This window comes from Empidonax traillii, unplaced genomic scaffold, assembly GCF_003031625.1.
Source record: "Empidonax traillii isolate 1590-97213 ecotype Southwest subspecies unplaced genomic scaffold, ASM303162v1 scaffold1450:size106763, whole genome shotgun sequence".
Classification (NCBI taxonomy): Eukaryota; Metazoa; Chordata; class Aves; order Passeriformes; family Tyrannidae; genus Empidonax; species Empidonax traillii.
The window spans coordinates 82788-105183 of NW_020956643.1; the positions used below are offsets into that span (position 1 = coordinate 82788).

The 22396-nt window shown below is 45.3% G+C and overlaps 2 protein-coding genes and 1 long non-coding RNA gene across 3 annotated transcripts in view; all 3 read right to left on the minus strand.

The window, feature by feature from the left end:
• Positions 1–79, minus strand: part of LOC114070153 — a 19977-nt gene extending 19898 nt beyond the window's left edge. The window contains exon 1 of the long non-coding RNA XR_003573881.1: positions 66–79. This is a non-coding gene — a long non-coding RNA (uncharacterized LOC114070153). The remainder of the gene's footprint in view (positions 1–65) is intronic.
• A 2316-nt stretch (positions 80–2395) lies between these two features.
• On the minus strand, positions 2396–11432 carry LOC114070147 (haloacid dehalogenase-like hydrolase domain-containing 5). The gene is made up of 8 exons (XM_027907396.1): positions 11376–11432; positions 9178–9387; positions 8295–8407; positions 7298–7391; positions 6161–6194; positions 5109–5283; positions 4009–4197; positions 2396–3473 (listed from the first exon to the last, which is right to left on the minus strand). The coding sequence occupies exons 1-8, from the start codon at positions 11430–11432 to the stop codon at positions 3077–3079; spliced, it is 1269 nt and encodes a 422-aa protein (XP_027763197.1). The 3' UTR covers positions 2396–3076.
• Positions 11433–14373: 2941 nt separating this feature from the next.
• ISY1 (ISY1 splicing factor homolog) overlaps positions 14374–22396 on the minus strand; it is a 9584-nt gene continuing 1561 nt past the window's right edge. The window contains exons 3-11 of the mRNA XM_027907398.1: positions 21527–21578; positions 20221–20286; positions 19750–19792; positions 19470–19582; positions 19162–19279; positions 18675–18797; positions 17386–17489; positions 16262–16348; positions 14374–15147 (exon numbers count right to left, since the gene is read on the minus strand). Coding sequence (XP_027763199.1) covers positions 15040–15147; positions 16262–16348; positions 17386–17489; positions 18675–18797; positions 19162–19279; positions 19470–19582; positions 19750–19792; positions 20221–20286; positions 21527–21578 — 814 coding nt within the window. The 3' untranslated portion in view covers positions 14374–15039. The remainder of the gene's footprint in view (positions 15148–16261; positions 16349–17385; positions 17490–18674; positions 18798–19161; positions 19280–19469; positions 19583–19749; positions 19793–20220; positions 20287–21526; positions 21579–22396) is intronic.

A 22396-nucleotide genomic window follows, 5' to 3' on the forward strand; every position in this document is an offset into this window, starting at 1 on the left:
CAGGGCTCAGGCGATGCCCCCTCGCCGCTCCCGGGCGGGTCCCTCAGGGGCCGATCCCCCCTCACCGCTCCCGGGCGGTGTCGGCCCCTCAGGGCAGTTCCAGCCCTTCGCTTCCCGAATAAACTCAGTTCTTACCGAGCAGTTTATGGAATAAAATAAATTACTACAAAACGCTACAACAGATTACTGTGAATTACTGACATCTTTAAGACAAGCTGCCTGGATATGACCCCTAACTAAAAGAACCTACAATTTGAAAAGATTATCCCATAACACATCAATAACTGTACTACACTGATTTTATAAATGTAGAATGTACTACAGATTGATTATTCCTTTCATTACGAGTATTCAATTTTGACATAATTAAAATACAACTTGTGGGGTTTTTATATCAAAGTGGAGGTATCTGAAAAATTTTCTTAAAATTTCTCATACATTCCTCAATACACTACCTTTAATTGAAAAAGGCTTCTGAAGAAAAATATGTGATACTGAAGACAATACATGACTGTAGTTTAAAATCCTCCACATTTTCTATTAGCCAAAATAATTACAGGATGCTTTCTCAAAGGTTGGGTTTGAGATGTTTTTTGTCTTTACCAGAACAAAAGGTATCAAGAATAAACACACTACTCACAAAGCACAAGTTCTACTCACAAGAAACTTCTGCAAGATCCTCAGAAGTGTTTTTAAAAGTGATTTCAGTGATCACCTTCTGCGCATCCTGGACACTTAGGTGTTCCAACGGGACAGTTTAAACTTGAAAGAAGTATTGTAACATCCCTGTGTTCTGACTGAAATACACTGAACAGAACATGTGGGAAACACTCTCCATTTCAAACAGGTAAATGTCAAAACTGAAATCAACGTTAAAGAGGGTTAAGTGAAAATCCAAGTAAGAGGAGTCAAGGAAAGGAGAGAAAATGTTAAGACAGGGTCTTAGTCTTCTTTTCCTTACCCAAGATAATATTAATTCATCTCACTCTTAGCTGAATAATTGGAAAGAACATTATACTAAACTCAGTTTTACTTAAGAACTCTGAAAAAATCCACCTTCTCCATACTACAGATTGAGGTTTCCTCAAAGTATTTCCACATCTCAGCTAGACTAATGAAGAACCACTACATTTTATTTTAAAGTACCACAGCAGGAAATGTTAGAAATTACAGTGGTAGTTCTGATGCACTGTTTTATGGTACTTTTTTTCAATGATAACTCACTATATCCTTGCTTTAAAAAATTATTTTTCAGGACGTGTCACCAAAATCTTTGCCAAGCCTCCTGGTATAACACAGGTGTCTACTACACTCACATTTCTCTTGTTTTATAGCAATACCTGTATATATTAATCTATTTTGTCCCGTGGCAACAACTGCCTATTTCTTTTTGTGGTGATGCAGCTGCAGATCCTTCCCTCCTGGGGCTCAGTCATACCTTCATACAAACAATCACATTAAAGACACTTCCAACATTTTTATTCCTTGCTTCCCCGACTCTCGCAGTAGTCAGAGCTCTGACATGTGATTTAGTACTGAAACAATAAAACTTCAAGTCATCCTGACACGTTACAAAAGTACAATCATTACTGAGAAAGATTTGGCATACTTGGCAAATACTTGGTGTATTACAGAAAGTGCTAAAGAAATAGGAGATATCTGTTTATTGTACCGGTAAAAAGGCAAGGATGTGCTGCTGTAAATACTTTTCCAAGAAACAGGAAATAAACATTTAGAGCAGTGTTCTGAAACTGCATCCAGCAAGGTATTTTGAAAGCTACTTACAAAAGGTTATGAGTGATAAATCAACGATCCTGACAGTGGAGAGGGGGATTAGGGTGGTTTGCAAACAGGGAAAACACAAACAGTGACTCCCATAGCAGCTGTGTTCTCTTTATGGCGTGAGTTTTCAGATGTTGCTGCTGGGATAATAAGCAGTGAAGAAGTTGGCCAGGAAGTCATTTCACCCTGTGCCACCATCTGTCAGTCAATGCTTATTAGCACAGAAATATTTTCAAAGACATCTCTTGGATCAAAACATTTAGAAGTATTTTACAAAAATAACATAAATTAAATTACTTTTTTGGGTTTTTCTAAATGAACAACTATAAAATCCATGAACCAAACAACACATAACGTGGACACAAGATGAAATATATTACACTAAAGGCCAGATAATTACCACAGTGGTATGAGGCTTCAAGTAAATTATGAGGCACTTTTTGGCCAAGCAGTAGTCATTCATTCAGTGGTAAAGTCCAACTCACAGAAACACCTGAAACAAAATTGCTAAAGCTTTCTAAGATCCTCAGTTCCTCAAAACAAAGTGCAGATAGAAAGGCAAAGACAAAAAGGGCAGGTATTGTGCCCAGTGTTGGCTGCTTTCCTCACAGGACTGTGCTCAGTTGGAGTTCCAACAGGGCAGTACCAAGTCAGCCTTCCCCAACCTCCATGGGCAGTTCTGTTAAAGCTTTACACATCAGAGAGAGGAAATAGCAACTCCAGACACATGGGAAAGCAAACAAACAGCAAGGCAGCAGCAAGGTTAGATGTGAGCAAGTCCCCAGCAGAACAGACTGGAACTCCACTCTGATTTAGGAGAGCACCCCTTGCTTGCAGAAGAGCCAGCAGGGTTGTGCTGTACCAGCCCATTCCACACTGAGGCTGATGCCAACAAACCCTGCTCTGATACCGTGAAGATCCCAAACACCTACAGGTTAAATCTTCCAGCAAACAAGATACTGTCACGGGGGAATTTAAGTACCAGTAACATGAATAGCCTACTGTGAAATATTGCTGTTAAAATACCTAACAAAATGAAGAGGAGGACAATAAAGAGCAACTAAAGCCAGAAATTACATACTTTGAAGTACTATAAAAAGCATTATTGATATTTAATATAAACATACTAATATATCTATATATACTACTAATAAGCATACCTAATGTAAGATTGCATTAATGTAGAAGTTAAAAAATTTTAGAAGGCAGCAGTTTGTGGTGCTGTTGTAAAGCACAGCTTGTTTTTTGGGAAGAAAAGCACAGCACTGAGTGGTCCTTATGAAATCCCATCACCTCAGTTAGGTGCAAAGTTCTCCAGCTGGAAGACCAGGTCTACAGCAGCATTGACATCTGGAACAATATGATCCGGTTCTACTAAAGCAGGATCAAACCTAAAATCTCTGTGGCCATGGAACACGGCTTCCCTGAGGCTGTCCCTGGCCTCCAGGGGCTCCTGGCTGTGGGGGTTGTACACCCCGGTGCACACCAGGACAGACCTGCAGTGGGCAGCAGCTGCAGGTGCCAGCTGGTTCTCCCAGCCCTGCTCCATGTCCTCGTCCTGAGGGAGCGCAGCAGAGCCTCTGCCACCAGAAACCTGGGCCTGGAGCCGGGGCTTGGAGCCCTTCCTGGAGTTCTCCTCAAGGTAGCGGTTGTAAAGGTTGGCACCGTAGACGTCCGTCATGAGATTGTCTCTGCAAACAGAAGGAAGCTCGCTCAGCAGGGCAGGCTTACCTGTCAGGTGTGCAGGTATGAGAGACATGGCTTTAGTTTACAGGTTAATTTACACTTGAACAGCTCCATGGGGAGTTATGCAGACAGGGGGAAATCCATACCCCACAACTATTTTATTGCACCGTTGTCATTGAGGGGTCATGATACAAATGAGTCGCTCTCCAGACTGGAACTACACATTGGAGCAGGGGGGGAATCAAGGATAGGTATGAGCAGTGCATGAATGAGCTTACTATATTTCCAAACATCTTGGAGCTTCTGGAACAGTCTTTAATACAATACAGCTTTATCCCTTTCTGTGAAAAGCATTCTATGCTGTGACACCACAGGCAGTAGCACATGACCAAGCTTAATGACCTCACAGATAAATTCCAGCTCTACATTCTCTAACAAACGATCATTTACTCAAAGCCAGCTGGTGTTATACCAGTAAACCTAATAAAACCAGTACCCAGGTGTAAGTGGTTCCCTGCTGGTCAGCTCAGCAGCCCTTACCCCACAGCATAGAGGGTGTGGATGGGCTGGTGCCAGGGCCTGTGCAGGGCCTGTGCCCGCAGCAGCTGCTCAGCGTACAGGTACGTCAGCCTGCTGGGCTTGCCCATCAGCGCCTCGTACTTCAGCTCCCTGCCAGTGATCTTCTTGTAGATGTTCTCCAAACACACCATGAATGTCCCGTGCCCAAACCTGCACAGATAGAAAGACAAATCAAATTAAGTGTAGATTAAAAAAAACATTTCTGCAGCTGTTTCACTGGAAATAAAGTGCCTATTTGCTGAACAACAAACCTCCCCCCGTTACTGGGATGGCACAACAGATTTATCTGCTCACTGTAGATGTCCTGGCTGCCTTACTCCAGCGTGAAACTACCACACACACATCCTTTGCCAAGGTGCTAATTAGAGAAAGCCTTTGCTTCCAAGGCAGGATATCTGACAAGATCTCTGACCCAGGATCGAGGCAGCAATCAAGTCACAATAACAAGTTTCTGTTTCAAATTACAGACTGAGAGGAAGGGAGGGGAAACAAGGCTATTAAAGAACTACCTTCTATTGCAAGCAAAATCAAACCAAATCACTATCAGAGGTCACGCCACCTTGTTCTGCGTGTTCTGCTGGTTTCCCTCCTTAAGGAGCTCAGTGCACTGTCCTCAGCTCAGAACCACTCACTGCTTTCAGCAGCAGGGTCAGCTCTTAACCCTGCCAGGAACGTAGTGTGGAAAGGAGAAATTCCAAAGGACCTAATGAGATGAAACAATGGCCTTGATAATTTTTTCATTTTTCCCTTTGAACTGAGACTCTGAGGCCCTCAGGCAAAAACCTCTCTTTCCCCACTCTTCTGGGAGTGAGGAAACAAAAGGGTTTGGAGCTCAAAAGCAGTTTTTCTCTGGAGTAACTGGTTTCCTGGATGCAATAATGCACACAGCAATAGGGCAGCATTAGCTGGAAGTGCATTGCTCAGAGGCCTTGCATTCAGGGCCAAGACCTGCTGTGAAGCTGCACCAGGCATTTTGTATTCAGGTGCTGACTCTGAATTTCACTGCAGAAATGAGGAAACCCCAAATAAATCACAATATACACACATTACAAATTACTCACCTTGGAGACTGTGCCTCAGCTACCCACATGAGATCCATGTTACAGGCAAGCACAGGAATGTGAGGGTAGTTTTCATGGTGATAGGGATTTCCAGGATAGCCACTGGTCAGCAAAACATCTATTATCAACTGCAGGCTGGTTTCCCATCTGACTGGCTCCCCAAACAACACCACAGCTGTGAGAACCAGAATTCCAAAACAGAGTCATGGAACTGCTAAGAGGGCACACACGTGGTCTAAAGAGACTGAACAAGGAATTTAATATAATCACGAACTGATCAAACAGTCACATCGACTTTAATTTAGGTATTAATATTTAATATGTCACATACCCATCCATTCACAGAAAATCTCAGAAGCAACAAGACCCCACTGCAAAATCTACGGGTTTAGGAATTTGGGTTTTTTTATTGACTAAGTTTTTCCAGAGCACCCCAAAATATTAACTTTAAATTGTATTTCTAAGTCTTCCACACTTTTGTAAATTCTATGTTTACATGCAGTATTTAAGAAAACCATCAGAGATGTTATTTTGTTCATCTTAGAACAAAATCTGAATGTTGTTTTTAAACATTTTTCTGGTCTCCAGCAATTATCTGACTGGATTTTTTAAATCCTAAAGTCCAGTTTCTACTTTCCCATAGCTCAGATGAGAATGAATACGATGTGCTGAAATAAGATGCTTCTCACACTGCAGCTCTGCAGTGCTTGCAAGGACTAGACCAATTACTGCTGAACACATGTCAATTCACTCCTCATTTTGGACAGGAAAGCACCAATAGCCTGTTAAAGGCAGATGGAAAGGGAAGGAGACCTCATGTAGCTTTGGAACTTCAAAAACACGTGGCTCAAAACTGTACACATTAGAAACCAGCTTTACCACACCTGATGCATTCCAAATGAATGACAGATGTCATTATAAGAAAACCTCAGCAGTGTCTCAGACAACTTTCTGAAGTGCCCAACAATCTAACAATAATTCCTGATTATAAAGCACAATAAAGATATTTCATCTATTAATGGATAATTGCAAGTTAAATAAAGGTAACTGACCCTCAATCTTGGGAAGCTCCACAGCAGAGGGGGACTGCAATAAGAAAAGAGTGAAAGTTTTCTACAAGATAAACATCTACTACTATTTTTAACAGAATAAATTCAAATATAGCTCCCACAGCTGCCTTCCGCAGCACTGACAGGAAATACTCTCTCTATTTTGGGAGATACCTGATGTCAGTTCACTCAGGAACTTGTATGTCCACTGTGAAGTGAAATCTCGTGCACAGAGACAGCAGACATGTCAGAGGGCTCGTGTGTGAAAGTGTGGATGTTTAATTTCCCACAGGAGTAAGAGGCCTTTAGTATTATCAAGACACCTGTATAACAGTTTTTGAGGTGCATTTCTTTAACACTGCTAATAAAGAAAAATGCATTGTGTAACATGTCATGTCTTTGCTACACACTTAAGAGTTTGCATTTCATTATGTCCTCTCTGTGGTGCCAAACACACTGGCAGGTTCCTGACCTCCCCACTGGCAGGGTTGAGAAGCACAGCCAAAGGTGACACAGCTGAGTTAGGGATTCTGGGAGCCACAGGGAATGTCTTGGCATCACGTGGGGCAAACCCACTGCCCCAAACATGGCCAGTTCACCAGGGATCTGCTGTGCATGGATTCACTTCTCTTGGAAATTCTGCACAATTCAGTGGAAACCATATTGCACATACTGTAAGCGTTTCATATATTTGGTATGAACAGGAAAGGGAGTCCTTTGCAGGGAAATTAATTCTCTGCAAAGCATTAATTTACAATCGAAGCAAGGCCACAGCCTACAACCAATACCAACACAACCTCAGGCTGAAGGAAAACACTTGTGGTATCTTCCACACACCTGAAGAAGCCAATCAGCTCTCCAAGACAGATTTTGAACTAGGTATCTGTATTAGACTGTAAGCTTTCCCACAACAGTAAGTTACAATATCAAAGACTGGGTTAAAGAATTACCACTGAGAAAAAAAAGTCTACAGAGTTGTTCTTGAAAATGTTGTAATAAAACAAATAAGGAAGCAGAAATGCAAAGTCAAAACACCACATAGGAACCGCAGCGTTAGCTTGGTGGTTAAATATTGACCCCTACTATAGAATGTCATGCAATGAGCAAACAAAGAGCTTTAAAACAAAAATATACACTCACCAGAACGTTGGGTCTTCTGTCATGGTCAACTGCATCCAGGAGCGGGTGCTTCTCCCGCAGAGTCTCGATGGTGATGGGCTGACAGAAACCAAGGCTGGCAACACCACTTAAGGACAAAGAGCTTCTTACAGGAAAGGATGTTTAAAATCCATAATCCCATTTGAACAATGTGAACATAGGCAGTTTGTCTGGCAAAGCAAATCAGTTAGGAACGAAAGCACAAAGACTGACTTTTTCCTCTGTGGGACAAGATGATCATCCCATTATCAACAGGAGACCAAGGCTCTTCTGGTTTGTATTCAGCTTGTAACACACTCATCTCTTAGCCAAGCCTAATGGATTTTGACAGTTAATGTTCCTTCAATACCTTTTCCTCATCTTTGACTTGGAAATAGAGCTTATACTTAAAATCTGCATATCCATTTTTTACAACTTACGTTTTACACCAACTTCCATTAAAATCCCAATAGAGGAGGAAGTGTAGAAGGGACTTACTGGGAGCATGAGCAACGATTATGTTTGAAACTTTGATACCACCATTATATCAACATAATTCAAGTTCTTTTGGCCATTAGTATAGAAGTGGCAAAAATATTCAAGTGTAGTTTTACTCTAGGAGTTGGTTACAAAGACATGCCCACAAGCAAATCTTGGGCCACTGAGCTAGAAGTCAATGTGTTAAATAACAGACAGAATGCTGGGCTCTCCTCCTCAAGGGAGCACAAACCCCGTGTGCTAAAGGGTCATTTGCACATGAATAAAAAAATTATTTCTCTTTTTTCCTCACTCAAAACAGACAGAACAAAGTGAAGCAAACACCAGCACACCAAGCACATTCAAAACATAAATCTGACAGCACAGTAAGAACTACCATTTACTGCTTATTACTGCTTTTGTAGGGTTGAGATATTCGGTCTTCACTTGATCCACAGGACTCCCTGACCTTGAGTAAGGAAAGCACTTGGGAAGTGTTGGGGTTTATTTTTTGTAAAGATACTCTTGAGCAATATCAAGAAGTGGTCCTTGTCCAGACACCAGGACACATTTCTCATGGTAACGCTTGAACATCCGCAGGGGACTGTGTGACATCATCACCTGATCTTGGGATATCTGGTTGGGAATCAAAAACAAAGGGAGTCTGTTGGTTTTGATTTTCAGGGAAGTTATTTATACAAAGATTCAATCAACAGATGTGACAAAGTCTCGGAATTGCAAAATAATCATACAGATGTACCTAAACCCCTATCACAGCATTTTCTCTGAAGTTTCACAAGGGACCTATTGATAACATGCCAGACAAAAATACACTGCTGCATAAACACATTACAAAAAAATACATTACAAAAAAATATACTACTGCACTGTAATGCACAGACCCCTTTCAGCTTCCAGATTACTCTATTCAACATGAGCACAAGGTTTCCTCTCCCAGTTTTACAGAATCACCCAATTTGGAAAACAAACAGGGAAGAAGAATCAGAACTGCCCTAGTTCCAATTGTGGGCCCTTTGCTAAACTACAGCACTGACTTAATTGTATCAGAAAATCATCTTTTACTTTACATATCCCCACTCCTTCCACAGGATAGGTATAAACCTTTAAGATCATTATCCTGGAAGGATGCTCTTATGAATCACTCCCTACCACCTTTGCAGAAAAATCCTGTTAGCTTTAGCTTTACCACTGGAAAAATCAGTACCTTCACCAAAGGAAATGCCATGAGCTTTGGACAGCATTTTTTACTCTCTAACACCTCCAGCAAAGCATTCCAGGGGGCTTAAGGGAAAACCAGACCTGATTAACAGAGCAGCATTTAATGGAAGATAATACATTTGACACACTCAATGTAATAACAAAATAAATGGATTTAAGGGACTCACTGGAACTCCCAGCAGATCAGACAACTGGTCAGCTTTTTTCTGGCGAAGGCAATTCCCTGCATTGGTGACAAACACCACAGGCACCAAGAACTGTCCCTGAGAGTTCACGAGCTTTTGAAAGGCTGTTCTGGCGGCAGGAATTGGAGTCTTCCCTCGCACCAGCACCCCATCGATGTCAAACAGGAACCCAAAGGAGGGCAGCGCACTGAGCTGTCAGGAGTGCAAAACAGAGAGCACCTGAGTTCTGCCTGTACTCACACACTCTGATGGAGCTTTCAGCAGCCACAGACACCGGAGAGCAAGGGATCTTCAGCTCAGCACACTGTAACATACCTTTCAGCCACATTCACGTGCTAAAATACCTACTGTGACACAAGGAACACAGCTCCCTCTGCCCCATGCATACAGCCCCATGAGCTCTACCTTGCCTTACAAACTGTTCCAGATCAAAAATCAAGTTAAACTGATCAGACGACGTACAAAACACCTGCTGCTGTGGCAGTGAGTCCCACTTTTGATTGATTTGCCCCCTCCCTCGAACACCAACAAAATACACAACAGTCAGTATTTCAGTGCTGGCAGGTCTTGAACTTGTCTCCTCCCTTACAAGGTTTAGACACTAAAACTGTCCCAGCTGTCACCTGCACTTTTCTGTTCCACAGCAGGTTCGATTACAGCCAGATAACTGCTGTGCTCCTTCCACATGGCTCCCGTTGATTCCTGGTTTTACATACAGGAGATTAATGCCCATCGGTAAAGTTAACACCTCCTCAGACAAAGGTGCTGCTTGAGTCACTAAAATGTGTCCCCTTGCCCGCCTTTGAGGAAATAAGAGCTGAACTTCATGAGTTCAGGAAAGAAGAATGAGGCTAAGGAGGGGTAAGAAAGACGAGCTGCTGATAAGCCCAGGGAGCAGAGACAGAGTTGAGACTGTTGAGCAACGAAACTGTTAAAGAATCACGTTGGAAAACGACAGAACAAAAATTATCACTTCATTTCTCTCCCTAGCCTAAAATGGAATCCAAGACTCTTGGGATTTCTGATTCCCTCTGTCATTGTTTGATGAAGAGGGAAAGCAAATGAAGCGCCGAGACAGAGCACAACGAGAAGAGGCACAGAAAGCACTCCGGGCACCAGAATAGGACAGCCCTGGCTATTGGAGCTGTCCCACCCAGCCCACTGTGTTCCCTAGCAGGGAGAAGGGCATTTTGCCTATTTAAGCAGCACTTTGTTCCCCATCAATTATTCACCGACTGCATTTTTCCCGCAGCTGGTACAGCCCAGACACCACCGCTGTCACCGCTGGGAAGGGAGACGCTGCTGCCTGCAGAGCCGGCACGGCTCCCACTGCTGCCCCTTCCAGAGCAGCTCAAACCGCTGCACACCCACGAGTTTAATAAAGCCACCGCTGCAAATATATCGATTATCATTGATTTGCATTAAGCTGGGTTTGCTGTCCAGCTTTATATGCAAGAACTCCCCCTGAAAAGAACTCTTTTTCCTCCTCTACAGAATCATCAGCCTCTATTTCAAAACAACCCCCTCGAGCCCCTGTCTCCACACTGCCGGCACCCGTTTCACGAATAGTACCTTAGAAACAACCCAAATGCTGCAGAAATGCTGCTCAAAGTTGCTGCCAAATGTACAGCGGTCTCCTCAGGCTTTGTGGACTGGCATCTGAAACTGCTGAAACTGAAGTGCTATCGGAATAGCTTTGTAATAGACGCGGTTAATTTTGCTATGTTCAAATAACAATGTATAAATAACAGATCACAAATAAGAACTTTACAGTGAATAAACTAGTAAAAAAAAAAAAGTATTTTGTTAAGCATACCGGGAGGAAAAAAGCACAAAGGAAGGAACTGAGCACACATCTAGCAGGGAAATAATGAAGTCGACAGCTTTTTTTTTTTTCCTTTTGACCCTAAAGAAACTCCGCTCGGGACAGGAGAGCTCTGCCCCGCTGCACAACGAAGGGGACGGACGGAGTCGGAAGGGCTTCCCCTTGTTCCCACTGTACCACTACGGGGCAGTCCTCAGGACGGGAGTTCTGCCCGGGAACCCGCCACGGTCCCCGCGGGCATCCCACGGCTCTGCGGGCCCGGACGCGTCCCCTGCACCCCACAGCCCTTTCGGTTCCGCTCAATCCGGCCCGCCCCGGTGCCCGCCGTGCCCTCCCATCGCCCGAGCCCTCTCACCGTTGTCCCCCCGCAGAGCCCCCTCAGGGCGCGGAGCGGCCGCATCGCCCGGCGCATGGCGGGCCGTGTGAGGAACCCGCCGTGTGAGGAACCCGCCGTGTGAGGGACCCGCCCGGCCCGGCCCTGCCGGCCCTGCCCCCGCTGAGCTCACAGCGCGTCACACGCGTCACCGGTAGACCCGCGGCCCAGCCCCGCATCCCGCCAGCCCCGCGTCCCGCCAGCCCCGCATCCTGCCAGTCCCGAGTCCCGCCAGCCCCGCGTCCTGCCAGCCCCGCGTCCTGCCAGTCCCGAGTCCCGCCAGCCCCGCGTCCTGCCAGCCCCGAGTCCCGCCAGCCTCGCATCCTGCCAGCCCCGCGGGCCCCGCGCGGCCGCCTCTCCCAGCCCCGCAGGCGCGGGGCAGCCCCTCGGCCGCACCGGGGGTGGTGCCACGTTAGCAGCGACGCGAAAAGCAGCGCAACGTTCCTAGAAGGGGAATAACTGTCTTTTAATTTAATAACAAACCAGAAGAAATATTTCTCTCCGGTTGCGCCTGTCCAGCAGAGGCCAACAACGATTAAGGGACTGGAGCATCGCTCAAGGAAGGGCTGAGGGAGCCCAACCTGTTCAGCCTGCAGAAGAGGCTGAGAGGGGACCTTGTCAACGTGTATAAATATAAAGGAGGGGTGACAAGAGGATGGACCAGGCTCTGCTTGGAGGTGCCAACCACTAGGACATGCAGTGGGCAGAGAATGGTGCCCAGGAAGTTCCACCTGAACATGAGGAAGAGTTTCTTCCCTGTGCAGTGACCGAGCACTGAACAGATTGTCCAGAGAGGGTGTGGAGTCTCCTCACTAGAGATATTCCAGCTGGATGCAATGCTGTGCCACGTGCTCTGGGATGGCCCTGCTGGAGCACGAGGTGGGACCAGATGAGCCACTGTGGTCCCTCCCAACCTGACCCGTTCTGTGATACTTCAGGAATCGGGGCTTTTTGGGAAAAAATCTATCAAGCACAACCACCACAGCTCCGCACTGCAAAGGCATTCCCCAGCAACTGGACTTGAGACAAGCAGCACAAAATGTTATTAGTTAATGGACACTCTGCAAAGCCCTCGTTTATCTTGCTCATCTGCTAATGCAGATTAGGTAAATCCACTTATTTCCTTGTGGTGCCAACAAATACTCCTCACCCCCACTCTGACTGCAGGCAGCAACTGATCCTGCAGCGTCTGCACTGCGCTCCCCCAGACACAGCCTTCCAACTGCTCCACTTCCACGGCTGGCAAAGAAACAACCAAATGCATTTCTAAAAGCCAAAAGTGAGCCCAAATCGATGCAGAGACAGCAGGGTGAGGGAGGCTATCCCCTCCGAGCTCCAGCCAGGCTCACACAGCACAGAACAAGCTACGTGTGAGCAGGGGCCAGTGCTGGTTTCACAGCCCGGGTATGTGTAGGGCTGGGCACGGCAGAGATGGTGTGAGCTGTAAGTTGACAGCACAAGGCATCCGAGTGCAGCTGCACACTCAGTTAACACAGACCTGCACCCCGCTCCATCCCCCAGGACACACAGCAGCCTCCCCACCCTGCCTGCCCCAGTGGCTCCACAGCCCACACAGCAGGCAGGCACAGCCTTTTTGCCACAGGTCACTAGGGCAAGGAATTCCTCTGCCATTTGTTGAATTGGGCACAGCCAAGAAGAGCATTCAGCTTAAAAACCATTTGCACTGAGCTACAGAGAGAGCATTTAGGAGAGAGGGCCAGGCAGCAGAGTTCAGTTTGCCTTGAACAGTTCCATACTGCATTTTTGGGCATTTATTTTGGTTCTGTGGTGGGTAGCAGAGATCAGCCCTGCCCTAAAAACTCTCCTTTTACATCATGATGTTGGCTAATGCTCAAGGCTGGAAGCTACTCCTTTGAACAGGAATGCAATAACAATCCTGTTCATTTTCTCTCATTCTTTCAATTTATTCCTTTTTCATGCCTGCTTTCATCATCACGCTGTCCCTGATTTGTCTTTACCCTTCTGTTTTCCATCTTCCATCTTAGAGATTCACAGAAGGGATCCACCACTGGTATTATCAAACTGTACCAGACTGTATCAGGCCGTAAGAAACTAGCTGGGTTTTTTCTCCCTTAAATCTGTTCTTGTCATCTCCAGCCCTCCAAAGCCTTTACCCTTCACAGACTGAGATTTTCCACAGGCAAAGGATGCCAGTCTGATCCAGAACCATCAGCACATCCAACAAGAAAGGAGCCTGTTTTTCCATTCTCGATGGCCAGGGTTTTGGGGAAGGAACTCTGGGAAACAGTGTTTCCCTTTTACAGCAATACAGAGAACATGTCAAAAGCACATCACTTCTTGAAACCCAAACCCAGAAAACACTCAAAAGGCAGCCCTTTGGAGATGCTTGGAACCCAGAGCACACAAATTCCTGGGAGTCACAGACACACTCCTTTGCTGCTTTCTCACAAAGCAGAGCTGCGCTGCCAACAGCCAGAGAGAAGAATGTGTTTGTGAGGTTAGGGGTCTGCCCCTACTAATAATTGAGCTTTTGATTTATTTTAAGTTTTTAATTTGGTGGCTACATTTCCCACATTTTCAAGGCTTTTTTGTTTGATCACTTACATCAAGTAAGACAAACCTTTTCTCTATAATTTAGAGCTTTGATTGTTCTGGAGTGGATTATTCACAAGAGATAGTAACAGATTAATACTAAGAGCATTAGAAATAGGTTAAACAGTCCCAGACATGGTTACTTGACTGTTAAATACTCTGTTCCTTAGACAGAAATACTCCATGGCTGCAGATGTCCAGTTTAAAGTGTCATTCATTCAGATCTGTACAGCAGTCACCCAGAAGACTCTAAACAGGCCTTGCCTCTTGTCACAGGACACATGAGCCAGGAGCAGTAGGGGATGTAGAGCCTCAAATCCCTGCAGGGATGGCTGTTTATGATCCCATTTTCTGGCTAGGATTAGGGAATCCCCACAATCCTCTGAGCTAGAATGAAACAAGACACCAGGTTGTAAATAAGTTTTACTAAAAATATTTGACAAGGTATGGCAAAGTTTTTTTACAAGAGCTGCTGAAATATCCAGCATTTAAGCAATCCATCCAGGCACAGTTACAAACAACAAAGAAGGGCAGCAGATTTTAGACATTGTATGTGTCACAGAAAGAACCAAATCTACTTCAAAGTCACTCATAAGATCTGTCATCTCAGTACCTCTAAACAGGTTCTAGGCTATTCTGGCCAACTAAGCAGGTGTAACTAAGTTAATTCTGGACTCAGCTCATCAAAAACCAGCATGAGAGGGATGTGTACACTCACAGTCAGGATAGAGCAGGGAGGGTGGCAGGAACGCCATCAGCTTTCCCTCGGGATTTCAGAGGCCGGTGGGTGTGTGGTTCTATCTGTAAGAGGCACCACTGCCAGACCCTTTTACAAACTGAAGGGACTGATGACAGCTGTAGATGCAGAGACAAGATCTCTGTCAGCACTGGAGTGCCACTCATTCTACTGGATAAACCAAAATGACGGGTTTCCTTTGCAGAACACACTGAGATTCCATCAGTTTACTCTGAACATCCAAAGGACTTCCAGAGCTAAAAGCCATTGCTACCAGAACAAGGAACCTGCTGTTTTTGGGTGGGTTACAGCCAAGCAGGCCGTGCTGCTGCAGTGCTACAGTCCCAGCAGTGTCTTTGCCTCCTCACTCTGTGCCAGCAGGGTCTCACTGGCGTATTTCTGGAGCAGCTCCATCTTCTTCCTCCGCACGAGAGCCTCCTCAATCTGCAGAGAGAGAAACAGCACAGCATTCAGCTGAACTGGGATGCTGACACCCAGGATGCTCAGCTACAGACAGGAGGAAGGAACACACAGGGAACAGCCTGGGAAAGACCTGTGTACTACTGGAAAAGTAGTGGAACTATGATGAGTCAGGAGTATCCTTTTTAATGCTCAGATGAAGCTCCTGGAAGTCAAAAGAAGCAGTAAAGTAGGTGTCTGTTTCTGATCTATGCTCCCAGGCTTGTAATCAGGGTGTCAGCTGCCATTCCATTTTGGTCTGTTCCAAATGATTCCCTCAGATACAGCTGCAGGAGAACTCACACTTTGTGAGTGTGCCCTTCCCATCAGCCAGGCCAGGACCTCTGCCCTGCACTTTGCCTGGAGTGCCAGTGGTACCTGATCCTCTGAGAAGCACCTGCTTTAAAGGTCCACTAAAAACAACCTGCATGACTTGCTTTAGTCTCAGTAATGATTTGATATTTGTCCAAATTGCACACAGCATCTCTCCAAAGAAGTGCTGTGAACCTTGATTTTTTAGTAATTCAGATTCTAGAAGGCATGATCCTGTAGGCATGAGGTATGGAGTGATTTGCCACTAAAAAAGAGAAACAGCTACGTAAAAAAGAGAAACAGCTACGTAACTCCACAATCTTTTTGCCTGGGCTGTGCTTCAAACAACTTGTCTGTGAAGGTAATAAATACCCTAGAGCAGTTTCAAAATATAACAGTCAATTCAAGGTCGTGCCACCAAAATAATTTTAGAAAACTTCCGAGAACAAACCCCACAATTCAGAAATCATCCCATTAAATTTTAAAAAAAGCAGACCATCAGCAGAAAGGCACAGTGAAGATATAGCAGGCAATCTGGTTATCGATCATAGCCCCACAACACTTCCCAATTTATGGAATATTGATGAAGGTTTTGAAAATTCTCAGGTGAAAACTGTGATAGCAACGTACCACAAGACAACCACAGTATCTGCAGGAGAAATAAACAGCTGCAGAGTCAAGTCACAGAAATAACCAATTTAGGGCACTTTTACTGATGATGATAAGTGAAGATCTGCCTTGCAAAAGCCAGTGTGCATCTCTGCAACCCAACTTTGTTATGTCTTACCTCCTGCTGAGTTGGCACAGGAACATGTGCAATGAATTTCTGTTGGCCTTCTTCTCCTTCTCTTTCCTTGGCACCTTCCTCATCAGACTAAAAGGTGAACAAATTAAGGCACATCAAGTTTATTTTCTATAGAGATCATAAAAAAAACCCTTTTTACTTGCTTTCCCAGAAGGAACCAGATAGAGCATGATCAACACCACAAACACAGGAAGCAGGTGAAGAGGACTGAACACCAAAGGAATATGACAAGGATCACATCCAGATCCTGCTCCCTGACATTTTCAGAGTTGCTGCTTCCACTGTTCATGTGGCCTTTGCTCTGCTGGATGTAAAGCTCTATTTCCTCCTCTTCCATATCTCAGGTTGCCACAGCAAAGCTATAAACAGGAGAGGAGCCAGCCAACCAAGAAGAAAGCAAGTGCTTTAAAAATATAGGTATCATTTCCCTGCCAGCTCTGAACTGCTCTGTCTCACACCTGAGAGCTCATGAATCAGGAGACAATACAAATAAAACAGGGGACTGGAGGAGTCACCAGATCACATTATGGACCATCTCCTTTTTATTCTTGTATCAAACCCACTTAGGTACAGACTACAAAAGGAGAACTTGTTTCCAGGATCCCTTTGACACGTCTTGCAGGGAGAACAAAGAAACAGGAGCCATGTCCCAGCAGTGACAGCAGCACGAGCAAAGCCTTGCTGTGTCAGGACTCAAGTGTGACCAAGGCCCTGCAACCCTTGGTTTTGCTAAGCAGTGGCAGTGGGACATGAACAGCACGAGTGGCTTTGGGGACAGGATGCTGATGCAGGCTGGACCTACAAGCACAACTGACCACACCACCTTGACAAACACAGAAGCCCAGGCAGTGCCAGTTAAATCACAGCAAGGGCTCAGCAGCTGGTTCTCACTTGAGTGAAAGGTCTTCCCTAGGTGCCAGCCCTCAGTGCTCTCTAAACTTGGGCCAGGTGTACTCACTGCTACTGGTTCTTCCTGAGCAGGGCCAGTGGTGCAGTGTCAGTGCAGAGAAGGGCAGGGCACAGCACACAGGCTCTCAGCACAGTAACACCACAGAAGGCAGCAGAGAAGGTACATGAAATGTCACTTCACCTTAGCCATCACCTACCTCCTCTTCATTGACAGCATAGATATTTTCTTCCTCCTCCTCCTCACCTCTTGCAAGTCGCGCTTCCCTCTCCATTTTCCATTTTTCCACTGCTTCTGCTATGACTGGTTAGCAAAGGAGAATGGCAAGTGTATCTGAGAGCCAGTCTAAGCAGCATGGTCTGATTCCCAAAGCTTTTTTTAAGTGGACTTAAACTTCTTGCCTAAATCCTCTACATCAGTACCCACACATTTACTGTAGAACCTCAGTGTACCATCTATAAAACACGGCAGTGTAGTCTGAGCAAAACCCACCATGGCACTGGCAAACTTGTTTTGAGGCAAAAATGCCTCAGTTTGGGTGCATTTTGGGCTCTGAATGTCATGGATAAATACCAACCTACTTTCTGACTGAGGAACAGGGTCACATGGCCAGGCTCAGTGGCTCTGGCAGCTCTGAAGCGTGTCAGCAGCTCTAGGGATGCTGATGTTGTTAATTAAACATGATTATGCTCCTTACACTGATACCCACGCTTTTTTATCTCAGAGTGTATTTCTCTTCTGTTGCAGCACTATCCCAGTTCTGTACCTCACTGCTAGCTGGAAGCTGTCAGGCTGCTGCACCTCTACTCCAGCAGTGCCAGGAAGAGCCAAAATAAGAAGTTTTTTTCAATACTTGGTTTCACAAAAACTTAACTTCACTTACCAAGGTAAAAACCACAAGAGCCCAGCCACCCACTGACCCCGAGAGACCCCAGGTCTTGTGCACTGACTGTAGGCATGTGGGTAAATTGTATTTACTGAGAAAAATAGATTTCAAAGGAGAAAATATTCACCAATGTGTTCAAGTTCTAAGATAGATGACATGGATACATTAACACAGGCCACCTACACTTCAGGGTTTCCAGAAGGCCTCTCTAATCTCCCCAAAAACCAAACAGCTATGTTTATGGATAAATAAATGATGAGGTGAGACAGGAAACACAAGGGAGGGAAATAACTGCTGGAGTCCCACAGATCTCATTGCTGCAACCTACTCTTTTTTACAGTCTTAAGCCTGAAAAAAATAGGGAAAAAAGGAAATTTTCCTTTAATAGTGAAGGACTTGCTGACAATATTAAATCATTAACAGTAGTAAAGATGGAAGTCAACACACCTCCACCCTGAAATGCCTTACAGTGACCTGGATGCCTGTGTGACAGACAAGCTCAGCCTGTGGATACCTGTGTGACAACACACACAGGGACAAAGAAAGGTACCTTGACTTCAGGGTCCACCATCCCCCTCCTTGGGCTGCAGGACCCCACCCACCTTTCTTCTCGTGCTCCTGCTCCAGAGGCTCCAGGATGCCGTCGTCCTCGTCCCTGTAGCCGTAGTACTCGGCATCGATGTCCTTCATGAGCTCAGCCCGAGTTTTCCGTGGGGGTGGGAGGGCTGCAGGAACACCCTGTCACTCACCAGCTCTATCCCCATCACCCTGCATTCCCCGTCTCCACCACACCTCACAGCACGACCCAGCCTTGGGCACACTGGCACTTCCCCCTGTCCCACACACCAGTTCCAACACATGACCCAGTAGAAACCAGTTTACTCTTTCCTAGATTCCTTTACTTGCAAACAGCCAAAGGTGTTCTTTGCCCAAAAAAACCACCATTTAACTACTTGTGCCCAGAGTTTCATTCATCTGACCTAACACACAGCCCAGAAATGCCATTACCAGCACTCCCCACAAACCACAGCAATGTTTGACTCCAGGCACCCTCCAAGTCCTGTCTGGGAGGAGCTGCTCTTTACTTACGCTCCTTTTCGAAAAGCTCTCGAACTCCTGGTAGATCTTTTGCAGCTCCAAAATATTTGTAGCCTCTGTTCCCTGGAACTTCCTTCCCTTCATGATCCAACATTTTCGGTCCAATCCGCTGGAAAACAAACAGAGTTTGAAATTTTCTTCTAACAACAACCAAGCACTTTTAGGGGCTGCATAAAGATCCTCTCTGACAAACACTGGCCAAGGCACACGTGGTTAACTAAACATTGCACAGATTTTTAGCAGCAGTCACTTCAGTTGTAAGCAGAACAACCAAGCAGCACAACACACTGTACACTCACAGCATAGTCAGGGCCTCCCAGCTCCTTTATTCTGTATTCCCAGTGTCCTTTCTCCCTCAGAAGTTTGTTTATTTCATCATTCAGGTCCCGAATTCTGAATTCACCCAAACCAGCTGTTAGAGAGAAAAAAGCCCGTAAATTAGGCAGCTCAGTAGAAGCACCAAAGCAATGTCATAATTTATGCAATGGAAACAACACAGTTCACATGAGATGTGATTTTTACTGAAATGGCTTAGGACTGGAGACTCAAAAAGATAAAACATTATTAAGAAAATCTTACCATTCTGAATCTGTGCCACCTTCTTGGAAATCTCCCCAATGATCTAGTCAAATAAGAAGACAGAAATTAATCTCTGAGGAAAACCTATCTTCAGTGGAGAAGAGAGAGCCAGATTGTTTGAGAGGGGCATGACGATAGGACAAGTAGCAAAAAAAACACAAGTTGAAACTGAGGAAATTCTGATTAAATTCAGTTAAGAAGGTAATCAAACACTGGAACAGTGGCCCCAAGAAGCTGTGGAATATAAAATCCTTGAAGATATTTAAATCCCACTGGACCTCAGCTGGACATGGCCCTGGGGCAACCTGCTTTGAACAAGGCAGTGAACTGTCTGATCTCCCCATTTAATCACTCTGTGATTAACTGTCAGTGTACTGAGGAAAATGAGAAGACTTGTAAGCAGGCTGCTGAAATGGGAAGTGCCCAAGTTCCACCTCCTAGAGAAGCAGGAAGTCCCCAGGATGCCATTACCTGTCGCCTCCACTTCTCAGCCTTGGGCAGCTCATTGCACTCGGACGCCAGGAAAGGTCTGCGCTCCTGTGGCAGACACAAGCAGGGTTAGCCAGGACCCACCCAGCCCTGCCTGGCACACCAGGACCCACCCAGCCCTGCCTGGCACACCAGGACCCACCCAGCCCTGCCTGGCACACCAGCTCAGCCCAGACACCCCACCAAGCCCCTGGGCCTTTCTGCTCCCACTGCTTCTCAGCAAGTGGAAAACATCAATGGTTCACAGCCCTGCCAGACTGAACTATCACAGAATATAAAAAGCTACTTAAACACACTCTATCCAAACCAAAATCTATCACCTGTTTTTGCAAAACGCCCCACAGTCCCCTCCAACACAAAGAACGTTCCATTTTGGACAGTTTCACCATTTTCAGCACACTAACAGCTAAATAAAACCCACCGTCTTCCAAGAAGAGGCTCAGTTTAAGCCTGTTCTTCTCAATTGCTACTACCTAAATAATCTATTTTTTTCCAAGATGATTTTGTTTTGTATTCCAATAGTTCATCTTACTCTGGGACCCTGTGTGTGCAGTTATTTTGTCCCTTTCCCCACAGCACTTTCCCCACACCTCTATCTTTTATCTGTCTAAAAAGCCTTTCTCTACATAACATATCAGAAACTATTCCATCTTCATCTCTGCCTGTTGTTCATGGAATCTTTACCACTACGGTTTCTCCAAACTGTCATTTTTCACCTTCTTGTTTCACACTGCTCACTTAAAAACCTCTCCAAAAAGTTTACTGAGAACACTCTGATCCTCACATAAATATTCTTGCACTTTGAGTTCTGATTTGGTGAAATGTGCTCAGGAAAATCCAGAGATAGTTGGGAATCAGGTTCTGTGAGATGCTATTTCTTTTTGTTATAGTGGTGGGGTTTTTCTTAAATTCCAAAGTCCATTTTTTTATCAGTCTGACAGCAATAAAAACAAATCCCCATGACAGTGAAGCCCATCGTGACCAGCAGCACAGCTGTGACGTGCTGGGTTAACAACATCCCAACACTGTACCCTCATGAGAGTCTGGAGCTCAGGGACCTCGAAGGCCTCTGCTTCATGGTTGCCTTTTTGTCAGAACATCCCCAGTCAACAGATGAGATAATGAGAAGGACTTCTCTGCTTCTGGGAGGAAATCCAAACCAGCCTTGTGATTACTGTCAGTGTTTGTGAATCCATTTGCCTGACCCCTAAGCCAGACACAGCTCTGCCCAGGGCCTGCATTCCCCTCTGAGCAGAGATAACAAACCTTCAGAGCTTTCCCATCCTACCTTCACTTTTCCTTCCTCGAGCTGGGCTTGCCGAAACCTCGCCAAGGCCGTCCTGAAGGGGAGAAAGGAAGCAGATTTACTTTTACAAACCCACATTCCAACAGGAACAAGTCTTGCTCTGAATGTTTATTATGGACTTCATTACAGACCACAGAAAAGAAAGGCTTGAACACATTCACTGACCACCTCTGGCTCTCCAACTTGTGGGTTCTCAACAGTAGAAACCACCAGCAGTTCATGTCTTAGATCAACAAAATTCCTGATTATTCTTTCTGTTCAACATATGCCATGATATTGGGCATTAGCAGCAAAAGGACATGAACAAGTTGGAAACAGAAGCATTAAGTTTAGGGAATCTTAGCAGGGGATACCTCAAAAAGCAAATAAAAATTGCCCTGGGAAAAAGCTCCATGCAGTAAAGCAGCAGTTGGTAACCAAGTCCATCAGCAGAACCAGAATATTCCCAGTCTCTCAGAGCTGAGCAGAGACTACATCGGCTCCATGTTCCAGCAGTTTGATTTATTAGACATTTAACAGTTATGTTAAAAAGCACAGAACAGCTGAGCACATTCAGTACCAGCACACCCACACCCTGCACCCAAGCCAGCCACCCAGGCCTTATCTGCTGCTAAGAGCCCTTTCCAGAATTAAAAACCTGGAAACTTTTCATCCCAGTCCAATCCAGAGGTACTGGATGGGATCACTAACAGAACCTCCCGAGGTGTCAAACAGCTGTTGGGCTCTGCAGCCCCTCACTGAGTTACTGCTACAAGCTCAGAAAGTATTTAAGGAAAAAGAACAAAGAGGAGACAAATACACCAAAGAACCTCTAATCCAGATGTTTTAGATGTGTGGGGTTCAATCCCTTTC